General features: G+C 36.8%; 2 protein-coding genes across 2 annotated transcripts; both read left to right on the top strand.

Annotated features, from left to right (window-relative positions):
* Positions 1 to 3534: 3534 nt before the first annotated feature.
* LOC100268167 (protein SIEVE ELEMENT OCCLUSION B) lies at positions 3535 to 7155 on the top strand. The gene is made up of 6 exons (XM_059742737.1): positions 3535 to 3914; positions 4484 to 4588; positions 4730 to 5178; positions 5399 to 5762; positions 5928 to 6419; positions 6514 to 7155. Exons 1-6 carry the CDS (start codon positions 3627 to 3629, stop codon positions 7153 to 7155), a joined length of 2340 nt encoding a protein of 779 aa, XP_059598720.1. The 5' UTR covers positions 3535 to 3626.
* Positions 7156 to 14254: 7099 nt separating this feature from the next.
* Positions 14255 to 17548, top strand: LOC100245845 (protein SIEVE ELEMENT OCCLUSION B). Its single transcript, XM_010662531.3, has 7 exons — positions 14255 to 14512; positions 14659 to 14763; positions 14855 to 15303; positions 15539 to 15651; positions 15762 to 15904; positions 16088 to 16579; positions 16680 to 17548. Exons 1-7 carry the CDS (start codon positions 14318 to 14320, stop codon positions 17319 to 17321), a joined length of 2139 nt encoding a protein of 712 aa, XP_010660833.1. The 5' UTR covers positions 14255 to 14317; the 3' UTR covers positions 17322 to 17548.
* Positions 17549 to 18511: the final 963 nt, after the last annotated feature.

Here is an 18511-nt window from a genome sequence, read left to right as displayed (position 1 = left end):
TTGTCAATACTAATATGTAACCCTTTCAATTATTTTTGCAAATTGAGCATCTAGAAAGTGAGGTGCAACCATCTTTATGCACTTTGAAGAAAAATGATGTAGAACTAGATGCAGCAAAGGACCATGAACAACTCAATGTTGAAGAAGTTATAAAATTTCTGGTTTATTAGACAACTTTAACTTAATTTAATGCTAAATAAATTCATAATTACTTATGTATGATGTTAATAGGTAAATTTTACTGGTATTGCTACTTTTGCCCTATGTAGTTTCTTAAATTAATTTTTTATTGTTGAATTAATTGTTTGTGGAAACTTATAAAACAGGGCATAATTAGGACATTAATTTCCTTTTCTAGCATATTACAATTTCAAATGAGAGAATATGATGTTTTTTAAAAGTATCATGGAAATTAGATAAAGGCAGAAGATGACGCTTTTCATAAGTGTTAAGGTTAAGGATACCAATAAAATGATGCTTTTCATAAGCATCAATGTTGAGGATCCAAGAAAATGACGCTTTTTTAAGCGTCAATGTTGAACACCATATAATGACACTTATTACGAGTGTCAATGTTGTTCCTACCTATACAATGACACTTATTACGAGTGTCAATATTGTTTTTACCTGTACAATGACACTTATTACTACTGTCAATATTGTTTCTACCTGTACAATGACACTTTATCGAGTGTCAATATTGACATGAATGAAATTATAAACATATGATGACACTTAAAAAGCGCCAAGGTTTAAAATTATGACACTCACTATGAGTGTCATTGTTGAGCTGAAAATAATATGGCACTTCTGAAAAGCGTCAACAAATGGCAATTTATAAGATGACAGTCTAAAATATAACGCTTTTGAAAAGCGTCATCTTATATCTATCTTGTTTAAAAAACGTCATCTTTTGACATTTTCCTTGTAGTGAAGGCATACAATGATAGATAACTATTGCTTACACTCCACAACAAAATGACATAGTAGACCAAACAAATAGAACTCTAGTAGAAATAATGAGAGCTATGTTAAAGATTGTAGGACTACCCAAAACATTTTGGGTTGAAGTAGCCAAAACTTCTTACTATATAATTAATAAATCTCCATCAACAATAATTGAGAGAAGGACACCTATGGAGATGTGGACTAATAAGCCAACAAACAATTCCTTCTTAAACATATTTAGGTGTTTTGCTTATGTGATGTATAATGACCAAGATAGAACAAAACTAGATCCAAAATCTAGAAAATGCATATTGTGGGGTATTCTAATGAAGTAAAGGGATATTGTCTGTGGGATCCTATTGCCTGTAATGTTATCATCAGTAGAGATGTCATTTTTATAGAAAACATGTTACAAAGTGAAGAATGAGATAACACACTAATGAAGAAGACATATACTATAAGTTTCATTGGAAACAAACAGTCAAAACAAGAATAGCCAGAACCTTTTGAAGTAGTTCCAAAGCATAATGAACAAATACTAGTTGAGGTTGAGACACCTAAAGTGCAGTAATCAATCCAAGAAAGAAGAGAACCTTCTTGGCACTTAAAATTTGGTATAGTAATTAATGTTGCATATTGTCTCCTTTAGAAGATAAAGAACCTTCAAATTATCAAGAGGTCATAAACAGTCCATATTCATTTTTATGGATGACAACAAAGCAAGAGAGGGTTTCTCTATTGTGCTAGTGACATATTTGGTTGCACAAGGTGACAAGTTTGTCGCAAATTGACAGTTGAAAGAAACAGACTGAGCGAAATTGGCCAGCCTAAAAAATATTATGAAAATAATTTTTTCTGAAAAACTTAATTAACACTAATTTATGCCCCGGCTACAGGTATATTTATGAATTACAAAGCTAATCAGATAGATTCTGCTACTGAGGAACCCTTATGAGTGGAAAGCAATAATGTTATATGCACCAATTTTTTTTCCAGTTATTTCCATTGTACTTTTTGACAACATAGACTAATACTTGATCCTGTTAATGGGGAAAAAGAACGCATATGAAGTCATTCATCTAATCTTCATTTCACAGTAGTTCAAATAACAAGTAAATGCAAAGAACCATTCATCACAACCCCATTTCAAAGTTGTTCAAATAACTAGCCCAACACCCAAAACTACACAACATAAAGCCATAAACCCTATAAGAACCTTTAATTTCTAACCTTTTGCTCTGTCCAGACTCCCTTAGTTGATCGCTTGGCAGGCCCAATCACCCTCTTATATATACAATAATACCAAACAATATCACAAAATTTATGTCATTCCATAACCATTAATGAAATAAACAAAGGAATTAGTACCGGTCTTCATGATCTACTCTCATACGTACTTTTCTAATTTTCTAATTGGAATACACCTTACCATAACTAGGTTCAGATGCAACCAGTTTCTTTAAATACATCTAATATAAAACAATAATAACAGTCTAAACCATAAAACTTTAAATACTAAACTACATGGTATGAAGCAATCAAATTTCTTAATATTAAACTTTGCTTGGATAGTAAGAAATCATTGGAAAATAAAAGTAATCAAAATAAATCTCCACTACTTAAGTCCAGTAAATAGCCAACAACTTTTATGCAGTCAACCATCATCTATGAATCTTAAACACCGCTTTCTGAGATCAAAATCATGAAAATATAAACTTCAATGGCATAAGCAACAGGGAAGCAATAACAGAGCAAAAACAAAAATAGTTCATTTCCCTACATTTCTGAGTCTAAAACATTATAAATTTATACAAAAGAATCCAAAAACAAGATCTAAATAGAACACACACAAAGTAACAAAGGTTTAGGTTAGAGAATTTTCAAAAGAAAATTTGAAGGGGAAAAAATTGAATTCCAGACTTCTCATTAGAACATTATAAAACAAACAACAGCTTTTGTGTGGGGTCCAAAAATCTCAATAGCTTTTAAGCTTCTAGTTGTTTGTGGAGGCTCACTGATTAAGGGTGAGGATGGTGAGTGTTGGTTAGGAAGTGTATTTCCTAAGACACCTCCAATAAGCACTATTGTATTTCCAATTATAAGTTAAAAGGTCACATCAAATAATGACGCTTATAATAAGTATAATAATATTAACAAAATTAAATTAAACAATGCGCTTTTAGTAAGCACCATTATATATCCCATTATAAGCTAAATCATGACACTTTATGAAAGTGCCATGAAATGAAGCTTCATGGTTTTGAATTTTCATTGTAGCGTTTGCAGTTTGTATATTTTGATAAAAAAATTCTATGAGGAATAAGAAAATTCGCTGGTGCCAAATTCGCGGGACCCAGATCTCTCTTTTGATTCAAAAGTAACTGCTGCTTCTGGGACCACCCAAAAGAATAAAATCGTGAAACAAGAAGATGATCAGTCACGAAAGCAAGTCTTGGTCCAAAGTATTTGAATTTTAATTACGGCGGAAGTAAAGAGTTATATTCAGTGAGGCTCGCTTTATTCGTTTGTGAAGAGTATATAAAGGGCTAGCAGTCTGCAAAAGGAACACAAGCCATCTTCTCCTCTTCCTTTCTGCCTCAAAATCTTAGCTACTTGCCTTCCTTTGCATACCCAAAACGGTGACTACCAACAAAGCCATCTAAGGTCCATTGCAGCAAATGGCCAAAGAACTCAGTAACCCAACTCCCATGCAGCAAGTGATCAACCCAGCTCCGCTGCAGCAAGTGTTGAAGCCCTCAGAAACCACCAAAATCAACCCAGTTCCCTTACAACAACTGATCAAGCATGATAGGAGCATGATAACCATGTCTGATGACAACATCATGGTGAAACAAATTCACGCAACCCATGCTCCTGATGGCCGAGAGTTTGATGTTAAGCCTCTTTTCCAACTCGTGGAAGACATCCTGAATCGGGCTACACCGGGTGTTGATCCCTTAATTTCGGTATAACACTCCTATAACCTCTTATGTAGTAAGGACCTAATGTTTCTGCCAGTTTCTTTTAATTTGTTCAGGCTGCTTTTAATTACTTGACCTTGTTCATTTTTTTCAATAGCCAAAACAAAAGTAAATGCACATACCAACCAAGGATTCCTAGCCAGCACAATGTCGTACTAACTAGCCAACTCCCATGTTATCTACAAAATCAACACAAGAAAGTTTTACGCCATATAGTCATTTATCTACGTCTAAAATATTTTCAGAATAACAAACTTTTTACTGCCGAAGTCCACCTTTTTCCTACTATATGTTTTGAGGATAACATCTATTTCAAAATTTCAACTCCTTCACAATAACACTCTTCTTCTTTTTCCAAATGCTCGAGCTGCTTCCATGGGGTGAAATCATTTAATTCAAGAACATTAGAACGTCCACGTTTTAGTTTGTTGTGTTAGTTAAGAGCATATGCAATTGACAATCCTAATTAATGAAGGATACTTGAACGAAAGGGTATGCAGATACAAATTTTCTATGCATTTATTGTAGCTAATCCACTCGTGATTTCATTGCAGGCTGCCCAAACACGCATTGAAACTTCTGATGATAGGACAAATCAAGCCAGTTTCATTGCTTTGCTCGAAGCACTGTCGTTTACCATTGATCGAATTTCCTGCGAGGTTATTACAAAGAACTACTGCAAAAATTCATTTCTTAGAATGACATGCAGAAAACTCATCCCTTATGCATTATACACATGGCATGATTACGTTTTATTTGTTTCTTTACAATGACATGTGATCAATCAATTATGTATTCAGATAGCATACAAGAGTTTGGGCGGAGGTGACGCTCATGCAACGACACTCTCTATATTTAACCTGTTAACAAGCTATTCATGGGAAGCAAAGCTGGTGCTAACCCTATCAGCTTTTGCGGTGAACTATGGTGAATTCTGGCTCCTTGCTCAGATCTATTCATCCAACCAACTTGCGAAATCAATGGCAATCCTTAAGCAAGTGCCCACCATCTTGGAGCACTCTGGTCAACTGAAACCACGGTTTGATGCTCTTAACAATCTCATCAGGGCTATGGTGGCAAGTACCAGGTGCATTATTGAGTTCAAGGAGCTCCCGTCCATGTATATAAGCCAGGACGTACCAGCATTAGCAACAGCAATGACCCATATCCCCACTGCTGTTTACTGGACCATCAGGAGTGTTGTGGCTTGCGCAACTCAGATTACAACCTTCACTAGCATGGGCCATGAGTATGTTATATTCTCTTTGCTGATATATCATGCTTCAATCTTTCAACCTTAGTAAAGCAACGTACTGCCAACTAAATATCTTTTCCATTTGCTAATTTTCCAAATACAAAAAATAAATGCCTCTGATTTTGTGGAAGAATTATATGATATGCCACTTAATCCATTGGGAATGCTGGTTAGGCAACAATCATTTTACTTATGACAATTGCAATGATTTTAGGTACTGGATATCTGCTACAAATGAGGCATGGGAACTGTCCACCATGGCTCACAAGATCAATAGCATACTGGACCTTCTGAAGAAGCAACTTACTCTTTGTTACCAATACATAGGTAGGACCACCAACCCTTTCCAAATTTATGGAAGCAAGTGTTGCACAGCTAATGTAAATACCAATGAAATGGATTTTAAATCTGACAAGGGATTGCTGTTTGATGCAGATGATAAGCGGAATGCTGAAACTTTTCAAATGCTTCTGAATCTTTTTGACAGTATTCACATTGACAACATGAAGATTCTCAGGGCACTGATTTCTCCCAAGGATGACGTGCAGCCACTGCTTGAAGGCTCTACAAAGAGAAGGGTTCACTCTACAAACATATCACTGCATTACTGCATTGGCAGTAGCACTATTCCATGAAACTGTCATATATAAAAAAAATTATTACCACGACTCAACAGTTCTAATGTGCATTTTCTTTTTCCACTTCGTTACTACTAACCTAAAGTTCTAACTTTAATGCCGCAGGTTAACATTGATGTGCTGAGGAGGAAGAATGTTTTGCTGCTTATATCAGGCCTATCCATCTCCCATGACGAGCTTTCAATTCTGGAACAGATCTATAATGAATCTCGGGTCCACGGGACAAGGATGGAGAGTCAGTACGAAGTTGTGTGGATCCCAGTTGTGGACCGCTCAGTTGTGTGGACAGATGCCATGCAAGATCGGTTTGTGACTCTGCAGGCCACAATGCCATGGTATTCAGTCTACACTCCTACACTGATTGATAAGGCAGTCATCAGGTTCATCAAGGAGGTGTGGCACTTCCGGAACAAGCCCATCCTTGTGGTGCTAGATCCACAAGGAAAAGTGGTGAGCCCTAATGCAATCCACATGATGTGGATATGGGGGAGTACCGCCTTCCCGTTCACTAGTTTGAGGGAGGAAGCTCTTTGGAGGGAAGAGAGTTGGAAGCTTGAGCTGCTGGTGGATGGTATTGACCCAACCATACTGAACTGGGTAATTCACCTTCACCAATCTAAACACACAGCTAGCTTTACATGTGGATGAATGACTTCACTTATCTGGAGATTTTATTTTATTTTTTTATCAGATCAAAGAAGGAAAATTCATTTACTTGTACGGAGGAACTGACATGGAATGGATCCGAAAATTCACAACCACCGCACGGGCAGTTGCATCGGCTGCACGGATCCCCTTAGAGATGGTGTACGTGGGACAGAGCAAGAAAAGAGAGCAAGTCCGGAAATGCACAACTGCCATTACTGTGGAGAAACTCAGCTACTGCTGGCAAGATCTTACCATGGTCTGGTTCTTCTGGACCCGACTGGAAAGCATGATGTTCTCCAAGATCCAGCTAGGTAGTACTGTCGATGTCGATCCTATGCTGCGGGAAATCAAGAAACTGATCAGCTACGACAAGGAAGGAGGATGGGCTGTACTCAGCAATGGATCTTTTGTATTCGTCAATGGCCACAGCAGCACTGTTTTGCTCACCTTTACCGAGTACAATGCATGGAAAGACGACGTGCCCCCAAAGGGCTTCGACATAGCTTACATGGATTTCCATAGTAAGCTTCATAGCGATTCTCGGCCCTGCTGCCGTTTTGAGTTCCCTAGCGAAGTTGGAAGGATTCCGGAGAACATCAAGTGCCCAGAGTGCCTCCGCATCATGGAGAAGTACATCACTTTTGGGTGCTGCCATGACGAGAACGCCATAAGCGCACTCTACTAAGCCTCTACTTCTGTTTTGCATATGATGTATGCATGTTGCCTGTTACTGAAATAATTCCATGCGTGTGTTTATTTGTTTTGTTTTCTTTGTTTTCCCCTTCCTGTTTTTCCGTGTGATGTAATAAGATTTTATTGTCTCGTTGCATCCACATGATGTGGAAGGAAGCACCTTGTATACTCCATGTCGTTATTACTATTAGATGTTGGAGTTTCCTTTAAATATTATCCTTGTTTTGATCAGGCTTATGTGTTCCCACGTAGTTGTCACTATAAAATTCAGAACCGAAACTGAAGACCAATAATACGTTCATATATAACTCACAATATTATGATTCCCCATGTTTGAAATGTTGGAATATAGAATAGATTCAGATAAAGGGAAAAAGTTTGTTTTTATACAAAGAATTTGTAAAATTTAAATTTAATACACTAATTACCCAAAGATAATTAGGATTTTGTACACCTTTTGATCAAAAGTATTATCTTAATTAATTATTTGACCATCTAGAAACAAAGTGGGTACTGATTAATTTTGATCATCATAAGTATTTTTGACTTGAAAATACATCAAATTTGAATTATTTTTAAAGGTTTTCATTTTATGTATTTTTTTTTTAATTTGTGCATGAAACCCACCTTTCCACACATCCTCTTTATTACTACATTTAATTCACTATAAGAAAAAACGTTAACCATGACGTTTTTTAAGTGTCAAGAAATATATTCAATGGCGCTTCCCCAAAGCGTCATCTACTAGCCTGTTATAATAAATATTTGCCTACAATGACGCTTCTAGAAAGTGTCATTAAAGAGAACCTTGACACTTAAAAAGTGTCATAATTGGTTATATCAAACTACATTGACACTTTTATAAGCGCCATTGTTGAGTAGAATAAACCTTGACAATTTCTATAAGTGCCATTGTTTAGCAGTTTCGAACTATAAGGACACTTTTAGAAAGCGCCACTGAAGAGAACCTTGACACTTAAAAAAGTGTCATTGTTAGTTGTTCACACTACATTGACATATTTATTAGTGCCATTATTGGGTTGTATAAATGTTACTGGTGGTTACTCTCATTCCTTGACACTTAGTAAAAGCATCAAGGAATATAATTGTTTAATTTTAATTTAATAATTGTTGCACCTAATTTTTCACCTTCTATTGAAATAATGCATACACATAAGAAAAAAAATTATGTACCAATGAAATTGGTTGTTGCACCTAATTTTTCACCCGGTAATACATTTCCAAATTGCAGTATTTAATCACAAATAGAGAACTTGTATTTCATAAATAAGAAACACAAAAAAGCTAAAATATATTTTAAAAAAAATCATAACTTTAATGTTTAGTCCCTTAACATAGTCCATTTTTTCTTTACATGCAACCCAATTGTGCTTTGGTCTTTAACATACTCCTTCATGCTAGCTTATCCAACTACAAGGTTAATTTCCCAAAAAGATGCTTTAGAGTGAGAATTTTAAAATTATAAGTGTTAGGATTGAGCCCTAGAAAGCATAACATAATGTAACATATTAAAATACATTTATAAATTTTATTTATTTATATTTCTTGGTTTCCCATTTATTATCCTATATGCATTAATTGGTTATTTAAGCATACGTGTCACATCACTTGCATTATACATAACTTGGGTGCATTAGGAGTTATACGGAAGATCCAAGTTATGGGTTCCTTGTAGAGTGATGAGTACTCCACAGTCGGTTCATGGATTTAGGCAATTTATCTGAGAATGTAGTGTACTACCTCCTAATTGGTGAGACAACTTGTCTTGATGGTCAAAATGGTTTTCCTATAGTAAATGCACTAGTGTATGTGATACACATTAGACAAGACTTACAATGAATCATGATGTAAGGTTATCAACTATCATGATTCATCAAGTTACTATAGTACATGGACTCTCAAACTTGAGAGAATATTGAGCATGTGTCAAAGTCAACTAGAGGCTTTGACATATAAATGAGACCCTAAAGTGGTCATATATCCTTATAGATCAGGTCACTATTAATGGAGGCCGATGACAATAGGTATTCTCAATAGAGATGCCATGATATCTCATGAATTGAGATAATGTGTTTCCTTGAGTGATTTAGAAGACTATGGTCATAGAATTTCTTTTAATAGAAATTTGGCATATGCTAATTGGAACTAGAGTATGTCAATTGATCACACAATAAGTGGGATATGTAACTCAAGAATTGAAGAGGTAATCTTGATAAGTGATAAGATTACCTCATTAGACTACAGACACTAGTTTATAGAGAGTCCACATATAGTAGATAGTAGGTCATAAACTCAACGTTTGTCTCGTTGTTATTTGCATAAGGTATTAGAGCATAGTTGATTTTTTTTTTTTTGTGGAATATTGAATCAACTTTAAAATTGGATTCTAAGATAACCAATACTCCTATGGGTCCTAATGGTCTCCACTCTAAACTCATATACCAAGATAGCATGGTTTATGAGGGTTGGATTGACTTTAAGTTTACTCTAGTGTAGAAGGGTGTTTTCATAATTGCACATAGTTATACAAGAAATAGTGAGCAAAGTTTCTAGATCAGGCAAATTGATTAATTAGATGACCCTTTGTGGTTAATTAATCAATTATGACCCAGTTTAGACTTCAATAAGTAACCCAAACCCTTGCGGGCTTAAGTTACTTAAGCCTAGTAGCTATAGAAATCCTATAAATACCCCCTTAGGAGGTTAAGGTTTCCTAATGATTTTTCAGAGTCATCTTTCACTTTTAGATAAAGAAAAAAAAGGCAAGACATCTTCCCTTCCAAAATCCACTATTTAGAGTGTTAAAGTTGTGGCTTGAGTCATTAGGCGAAAGACTTCAGGTGTACAAGATCCAATTATGAATCGTTCTTCTTTAGTTTTATTAATCTAAATGGTTTTTAAAAGTCGTGTTTCCACTTAGATTAGTTCCTAAATAAGCCTATGGTAAATTTGCATATACCTATACGATCCAACATTTAGGAATAGAGAAATTTAGGGTTTCCTACAATAAAGAGACAAAAATGAAGATTGGCCAACATGTTTAATAGACAAACTTATGTCATTACTAATGTGAACTCTATCCTGGCTAGTGAACTCTTATATATGCTTCAAATTGTGTACATCACAAGTTATATGATTGGATGCACTAGAATTAGGGTAGTAACTTACATCATTGTAAAGTTCTAGGATGGCAATCATTGAACACATTAGAGAGGCTTGGTTTCAAAATGCATTGGCATTCTGAAAATTGAAACCGAAAGGCCCTTCAAAACAATAGTAGCAATTTAAAATCACATTCCCAAACTTCCCATACAACTAGCATTATGGTTTACCATTTGAATTCCAACATCTTCTATCTTTGCCTTGTCCATTAAAACCATTGTTAAAGCCTCGACTTTATTAAAGTCTCCATTAAACTCTCCTCTACTAAAATTAATTACCACCATAATTCTAATTAGAACTTTGACTAAAATTTCAACCTTGATTCCCATTGAACCCTTGACAAGAATTTTGTCTTTGTCCTTGACCTCCAAAGTTATTACTTTGCCACTTCTTCAAATTACTTTGTCCCTAAAATTTAGTAGCTATATTTGCACTTAGTGCAAAGTCCAAGGCCTTCTTGTTCTTTTCAAACCTTGCTTCTTGAGCCATTAATGAAGACTTGATCTCTTCTATAGTGTAACTATCCATTCTAAAGTTTATTAACACTATAAAAGGGATCATACTATGCAGTTAACCCATCATAAATAGCATCAACCTGATCTTTAGTAGAAAGAAAATGCCCTACTGATGCTAAGGAATTAACACAACTTTTAATCTTGGACAAATACTCATTAACAAGCAAAGATCTAATCCATTCATTGTATTCTAAAGTTAAGTTTTGAATTAACTAACCTTAGCCCTAGTTTAGGTAGAAAAATATTGCCCAAGCTTGCCTTAAACCTGGAAAGAAGTTTCACAACCTACCATTTAAGGGAGAATTGGTTTTGAAATTGATGATAAAAGCCACAACATAACAATTGATCTTATTATTCCCAATCAAGAAATTCTTGATTAAACATCCTAGACCTTGCATCTTCTTGCAACAAAAGCCTTTCTAGAATCTCACCACTACCAAAAATGAATCTTTGCAAACCATATCCTTTGATTGTCAACACAACCTGTTGTTTCCAAATTCAAAAACTATTATTATCAAGTTTTACCAACAAAGAATGAGTAAAACTAATAGGTATGAACCTTGATAAAGAAGATGATGGATTTGTCACCACTAGAACTTGTACCATTGTCCCTAATGCTCGATTATCCTCTATTGAAAAAAAAATGCACTTTGATACCATGATAAAATTCTGAATCTAAACAATTTTCTAGGGCAATAAAGTAAAGGAATGCTTACGTTTAGAGAAATTTCAGGAGAGAGTTTTGGAATTTTTGTCTATTCAACTAAAATCTATATCTATACTATCAAGTACAAATATAAAGGAAGATCTCTAACAAACTTGTAACCGACTTCAACAAGCTTTACGAATATAAACTATGCACTTAGCCAAGCTAACTATATGACTAAAACATAAAACTTCAACAAATTAATCTTTTGTCTTAACATGTGATATATTATACATACTTATGTCATAACTACGACTTGATAGTCTTATGTTATAACTCATTGTAGGTCCTATTCAATATGTAATCATACACATTAGTATACTCACCATGGGAACCTCATTTTAATAGCCAAAACTAGTCATCCTCCAATTAGGAAGTAGTGCACTAGAGGATTGCTTAGGTCCACGAATTGGTTATGGACAAATTATATACTTGTAAGAAACTCATGACTTGGATCTTCAATGCAACTCCTAATACACCCAAATCATGTACAATACAAGAGATATTAGGTAAGAATTCTCATGAAGTATAATGTATAGAATAAGGATAGATAGAAGTAAAATTGAAATGTCATCAAATAAATAATGGATTTCAAATTTATTATATCATGTTATGCTTTTAAGAACTCTATCCTAACAATTTTCTCATCATATTTTTCTTACTCAACAATTTCAATCCACCAAAATTAAAATGTCTAAATCTTAAGCATCAAATCTACGAGAAATCATTAACACAAGATTTTAAACATTTTACAACATCATTCTGAATGTTTAACAAAACATTTTATCTTGTCATAGGCACATTAGCAATTAAATTGGCATGTTGATCTCTTATTGAAAGGCTTTGTTTTTTATATGAATATTATAGCTTTTTTCTAAAAGTTAACCCAAATTTAATATATGATTTTTCATGTTGTGCACATAGTAAACATTCTAGATAAATTGATGTCTTTTATTTTTTAAACGAATTAGGATTTTGTCTTTGTCTTTTATTGGAAGTTTGGATGCATCTCAAAAAAATATGGCCACTTTCCGATTCATCAAGCTTCACAAACATATTTTTGAAACCACACATGTGATTGTTTGCTCCAATGTCAAGGTACTATGTGTTTTTCTCTTTGTTTTCTCCTTTATACGCCAACAACACAATAGGTTTTTCTTGATCTTTCTTTTCAATATAGGTGGTTTGTCCTTTCATATTATTAGTGGAACTTCTACATTCATAAGCATAATGACCATATTTGTTATAATTATAATAATGAATTTGGGTTTTATCATATTTTCCCCCTTTATTTTGCCTTAATTATTTAATGAATTAAGATTACCCCTTTCTCTATTGTCATGACCACATCCACAACCATAGTTATTCTTACCTTTTTCATTAAAAAAAAAAAAAAAATCATTCTCGTTTAATGAAAGTTTTGTTTGAAGAACTTGTTCTAATTTTTCTTGGTTATTTCTTACTTGATAGACTGATGGTGAAAGCTTTCTTGTCTCTTGTCCTCATATATTTCAAAAAAAATCCCTTTGATTTAAAGACTGTAGTTTCATCTTGTGACTCTTTATAGCCTTTTTCTACAACCTTCCATGCATCTTGTGAACCATATCTTTGTCTTGATACTCCAATTGTTTGTCTTAATTTGTTAAGTTAGAGGACTTGAAATGAATACATCCCACTTGCCATCTTTTCACATGGCTCTAATACCAATTTGTTGGATATGCAGAAGCTCATATACCAATTTGTTGGAGTAATAGGGTTGATAGAAAAACACAAACAATTACAAAAGAATTAAAACTTTATCATATTTCATCACTTTTTCTTATTCAAATATTATATAATCTCTTATTTATAAATAATCACACTTAACAAAATAAAAAATCCTAATAATAAACTATGACTTGACAACTCAAAAATAGAAAGTAAAATAACTACTCAAAATAAAACATTCGTCTCAGCCAAGGTGGATATGGATGTCCACTGTCAAGACACAGAATTCTCCTTCATTTAAATTTAGATTCGTAATTTAAAATAAATAAAAATAATATTAAATAAATAAAACCTAAGCAAAAAAAAACCTCAGTCAAAACTCAAATTGAAATTGAAGCAAGGAACCAAAATCTTCTTTCCCTTTTCACTTCTTAATATTTTTGGAAAAGTAATATTCTCAATTATGATTGCTCTGAAAAGGATTCAAGTTGGCAAGCGAAGTATCATCATTCGTTGCAGCCACTCAACGGCTACGATCTCATCATGTGATATTGTATTTGTATATCCCCATGGCCCTTTCCAGGGGTTCATTTGATGCCAACCATGTGATTCACTGCCCAACTAAAGAATCATTCGAATAAAAGATATAGGTCAGAAAAATGTTTTTCGATGAGTAATTTTGTTCTAGTTGCACAGGTCGTACAAATTTTAGTCATCAAACAGCAGTAGAATCCTGATTTGGATCCAAATATAGAGGCAAATGTTCATGGTTTCTGGACCCATCCAAAGGAATAAAGGGATGGGACAAGGGCACAGGGGGCATGGTCACAAAAGCAAGCCAAGTCTTGCTCGAAACGTTCTGCATGGCATTTAAGTACAGTGGAAGCAAAGAAGTTGATTCAGTTAGGCTAGCTAGCTTTATTCCATTTGTGAAGGTGCTTAAAAGGGTAGGCAGTTTGCTAGAAAGCACAAGCCATATTCCCCTCTTCTGCACCAGATCTCGAGTTTCTAAGCTGTGTCTGTTCACCCAACTGGCCAGCAAGATGGCACCGATTTCATTGCAGCAAATGATCAAGGGTGACAGGAGCATGATAACAATGTCCGATGACAATGCGATGATGAAGCAAATCCATGCAACCCATGCTCATGACGGCCGACAGATTGATGTTAGACCTCTTTACCAGCTGGTGGAGGACATTCTCAATCGCTCTACTCCGGGGGTTGATGCCATTGTCACGGTAGAATAATCCTGTTCCTCTTCTCTAGTAAAACTTATTTGAAACAAAAACAAAGCTTAGTTGATGATAAAGGCGTTTGTACTTGAACTTGTTTAATTAGCAAAATAAGTAGTTGCTAGCTAAATCCACTTTTTATTCCATTGCAGACGACCGAAACACGCGTGGAACCGTTGGAGGATAGGACCCAACATGCCGGTTTCATTGCCATGATTGAGGCATTGTCGTTTACTATTGATCGAATTTCCTGCGAGGTAACTATGAAAATTCTTTTTTTTTTTTTTTTTTGTCCTTTATTTGTGAGATTATTTATGTTGACATTTGCTAGATGAGTTATGTATTCAGATAGCATGCAAGTGTTCGGCAGGAGGAGATGCTCATGCAACCACGCTCTCTATATTCAACATGTTAGCAAGCTATTCGTGGGATGCAAAGCTGGTGCTAACCCTAGCAGCTTTTGCTTTGAACTATGGTGAATTCTGGCTCCTTGCCCAGATATACTCATCCAACCAACTTGCCAAATCAATGGCGATCCTTAAGCAAGTGCCCATCCTTTTGGAGCACTCCGCCCTTCTGAAACCCCGATTTGATGCACTTAACAATCTCATCCGAGCCATGATGGACGTGACCAGATGCATCATTGAGTTCAAGGAGTTGCCACCAATGTACATCACCCAGGATGTACCAGCACTATCCATAGCAATGGCCCATATCCCTACTGCTGTTTACTGGACCATTAGGAGTATTGTAGCCTGCGCAACTCAGATTGCAAGCCTCACAAGCATGGGCCATGAGTATGTCTAGCTTCCCTCTATATCCTTGCTAATATATCATGCTTAAATCCTTCACCTTTGTCAGCATTATATCAACTGCTACACATTGCCTACTACTTTTCCTTCTCCCGACGAAGCTAGTGAACAAATTCCCAAATTTTATGTGAAATTATATAGCATGGCGGAACTGAGTCTGAAGAAAGCTTGTTCAGAAGACACTAATTTCGTTAATTAACTTGTGTGGAATTTATTTCAGGTACGCAATATCCACTACAAATGAGACGTGGGAACTATCCACCTTGGCTCACAAGATCAACAGCATACTCGACCATCTGAAGAAGCAACTTTTTATTTGTTATCAATACATAGGTAAGACAAGTAGGCTATTCCAATTTTATGGAAGCAAGTCTTTCACATGCTAGTACTGCAAACCACAAAAATGAATTGTATAGCTGATGAGTGGTTTCTATCTAATGCAGAGGAGAAAAGGAATGTTGAAACGTATCAAATGCTTCAGAATCTCTTCCAGAGTATCCATATTGACAACATGAAGATTCTCAAGGCACTGATTTATGCCAAGGATGATATGCAGCCGCTGGTTGATGGCTCTACGAAGAGAAGGGTTTGCTCTCCAAACACATTACAGCATCGTCACTGAACTTCATGGACAATCATATATAGACTAATTACTGAAACCGCAAATACTACTATGAGTGATGATTCACACTCAGACCATATATATTTAGAAATTAAAATTTTAATGTAGGTTTTTTTTTTTTTTTTTTTTTTTTTGGTGCAAAAACAGGTTCACATAGATGTGCTAAGGAGGAAGAATGTGTTGTTGCTCATATCAGACCTAGACATCTCTCAAGACGAGCTCTCCATTCTTGAGCAGATTTATAACGAGTCCCGGGTCCATGCGACTAGGATGGAGAGTCAGTATGAGGTTGTATGGGTCCCAATTGTGGACCACTCTTTGGAGTGGGCAGATCCCGTGCAAAAGCAGTTTGAAAATCTGCAGGCCACAATGCCATGGTTTTCAGTCCACAGTCCTACTCTGATTGATAAGGCAGTCATCAGGTTCATCAAAGAGGTGTGGCACTTCCGGAACAAGCCCATCCTTGTGGTACTGGACCCACAAGGAAAAGTGGTGAGCCCTAACGCAATCCACATGATGTGGATATGGGGAAGTAACGCCTTCCCTTTCACTAGTTTGAGAGAGGAAGCTCTGTGGAAGGAAGAGACTTGGAAGCTTGAGCTGCTGGTGGATGGCACTGACCCAACCATACTGAACTGGGTAAATTCATGTTTCACCAATCTTACAGACATTTGCATGTGCATGAATGACTTGCTTGAACAGATCTGTTAATATACTGGGGGACTTTTTATTTGATCAGATCAAGGAGGGAAAATTCATTTACTTATATGGAGGGACTGACATGGAGTGGATCCGAAAATTCACCACCACAGCAAAGGCGGTTGCATCAGCTGCACGGATTCCCCTAGAAATGGTGTACGTGGGAAAGAGCACCAAAAGGGAGCAAGTCCGAAGATGCATAGCATCCATCACTGCGGAGAAACTCAGCCACTGCTGGCAAGACCTCACCATGGTCTGGTTCTTCTGGACCCGGCTGGAGAGCATGTTGTTCTCCAAGATACAGCTAGGGCAGGCGGACGACCAGGACCCCATGATGCATGAAATCAAGAAACTCCTCAGCTACGACAAGGAAGGAGGGTGGGCTGTACTCAGCAAGGGATCTTTTACATTTGTCAATGGCCACGGCACCACTATTTTGCCTACCCTTTTGGCTTACGAGGAATGGCAAGAGCATGTCGTCACAAAGGGTTTTGATATAGCGTGCATGGACTACCATAGCAAGGTTCACAGCGACTCTCGCCCCTGCTGCCGCTTCGAGTTCCTGAGCACTTCTGGAAGGATTCCGGATAAGATGAAATGCCCAGAGTGCATCCGCAACATGGAGAAGTACATCACTTTCCTGTGCTGCCACGACGACCATAACATAAAGTCAATCTACTGAGCTACCAAAATCCAGCATTTCTTTCTACGAGCAGGCATGCATGCCTGCTGAAATAATATCGTTGCGTCTTTTCTCCCCTTCTGCCTCTCCATTAGTGTAATCAGATTTAAGTGTGAAATGTGAAGTGACTACCACCCTGTTGGTTGGTAATCCGATGCCTCTTAATAAGATAAAATGTTATGTAATGTCAGTTTACTATTGACAATACAGTGATTATCATTAATTAATTTAAGCAGAACGATAAATTGTCACTTTTATAAAAAAAAATCTTTTTCCAATTTTTTTTTTTTTTATTTTGGGATTCATGAAAGGCCAAAGATGACATCTCTTACCTGCATGCTAGTTGTCACACCCTCGAAAATCACCCTAAATTTTTCACCTGGTGTGCGGTGCTAAGGACCCCTCCTTAGCCAACCTTCCTTCCCAGTCTTCACAACACTCACACACACAAGCAACAGCAAACCAAAGAGAGACAAGGACACACGAGGTTACAGGAATGTCTTCCCAACTTGTATTAGTTCTCAACCTACAAGATACAAAATTGTTCCTTGAGCCAGAGGATGATGCTTACAACCCAAGCATTCAGAGATCCTCTTCCTCTCCTTCCTCTCTCTCCTCTCAAGGCTGCAGGAGTCCTATTTAAAAGACTAGCCCTGCAGTTTCTCCTCAGGTGGTGGTGCAACTGCTCAGAACCGCTCTGAACTGCTGGTATAACCACCCACCACCCAGATGGTGGCCTGCTGAGAAACCACCCACTTGCATCAGCATTGCCTCAGCCCCCTGTCAGTCTATGCAGCTCCTTGACTTGCTCACTAGCTGTCCAAGCTGTATCAGTGTGCCTCCCCCACACTGATGAGTGAGCCCAAGCCATGTCGAGGTGCCCATGGTCTGGGCCTGTTGCTTTCCCTTCCTGTGTCAGGTTGCGCTTCAACGAGCCATGGCATTGCGCCCATGGCTGTTCCCTCTTGGTGCACAGGGCATTGCGCCCCTGTGCTGTGCATAGGCACTCGGGTGCTAGTCGGTTGTTTGTCTGATGCCCCATCTGGCCATGGCATTGCGCCCATGGTCTTCTTGGCTGGTTCGCTTGCACAAGGTTTAGGCGCCCTCGTGCTGGCGCGGGGAGGGGCTAGGCCGCATCATGCCCCGTGCTGCTGCAGCCACGGGTTGCATGCCACACATGTCGTGGAGCC

Source organism: Vitis vinifera, chromosome 14 (assembly GCF_030704535.1).
Source record: "Vitis vinifera cultivar Pinot Noir 40024 chromosome 14, ASM3070453v1".
In the NCBI taxonomy this organism is placed as follows: domain Eukaryota; kingdom Viridiplantae; phylum Streptophyta; class Magnoliopsida; order Vitales; family Vitaceae; genus Vitis; species Vitis vinifera.
The sequence above is the reverse complement of the archived record's forward strand: the minus strand, read 5'-3'. Positions and strand labels throughout refer to the sequence as shown.

Bases quoted from the DNA above. Each gene is read 5' to 3' on its own strand.
- LOC100268167 (XM_059742737.1), top strand. From the start codon at position 3,627: ATGGCCAAAGAACTCAGTAACCCAACTCCCATGCAGCAAGTGATCAAC. The intron at 3,915-4,483 runs GTATAACACTCC...ATTTCATTGCAG, and splicing joins GTGTTGATCCCTTAATTTCG to GCTGCCCAAACACGCATTGA. The intron at 5,179-5,398 runs GTATGTTATATT...CAATGATTTTAG, and splicing joins TTCACTAGCATGGGCCATGA to GTACTGGATATCTGCTACAA.
- LOC100245845 (XM_010662531.3), top strand. From the start codon at position 14,318: ATGGCACCGATTTCATTGCAGCAAATGATCAAGGGTGACAGGAGCATG. The intron at 14,513-14,658 runs GTAGAATAATCC...ATTCCATTGCAG, and splicing joins GGGTTGATGCCATTGTCACG to ACGACCGAAACACGCGTGGA. The intron at 14,764-14,854 runs GTAACTATGAAA...TTATGTATTCAG, and splicing joins TTGATCGAATTTCCTGCGAG to ATAGCATGCAAGTGTTCGGC.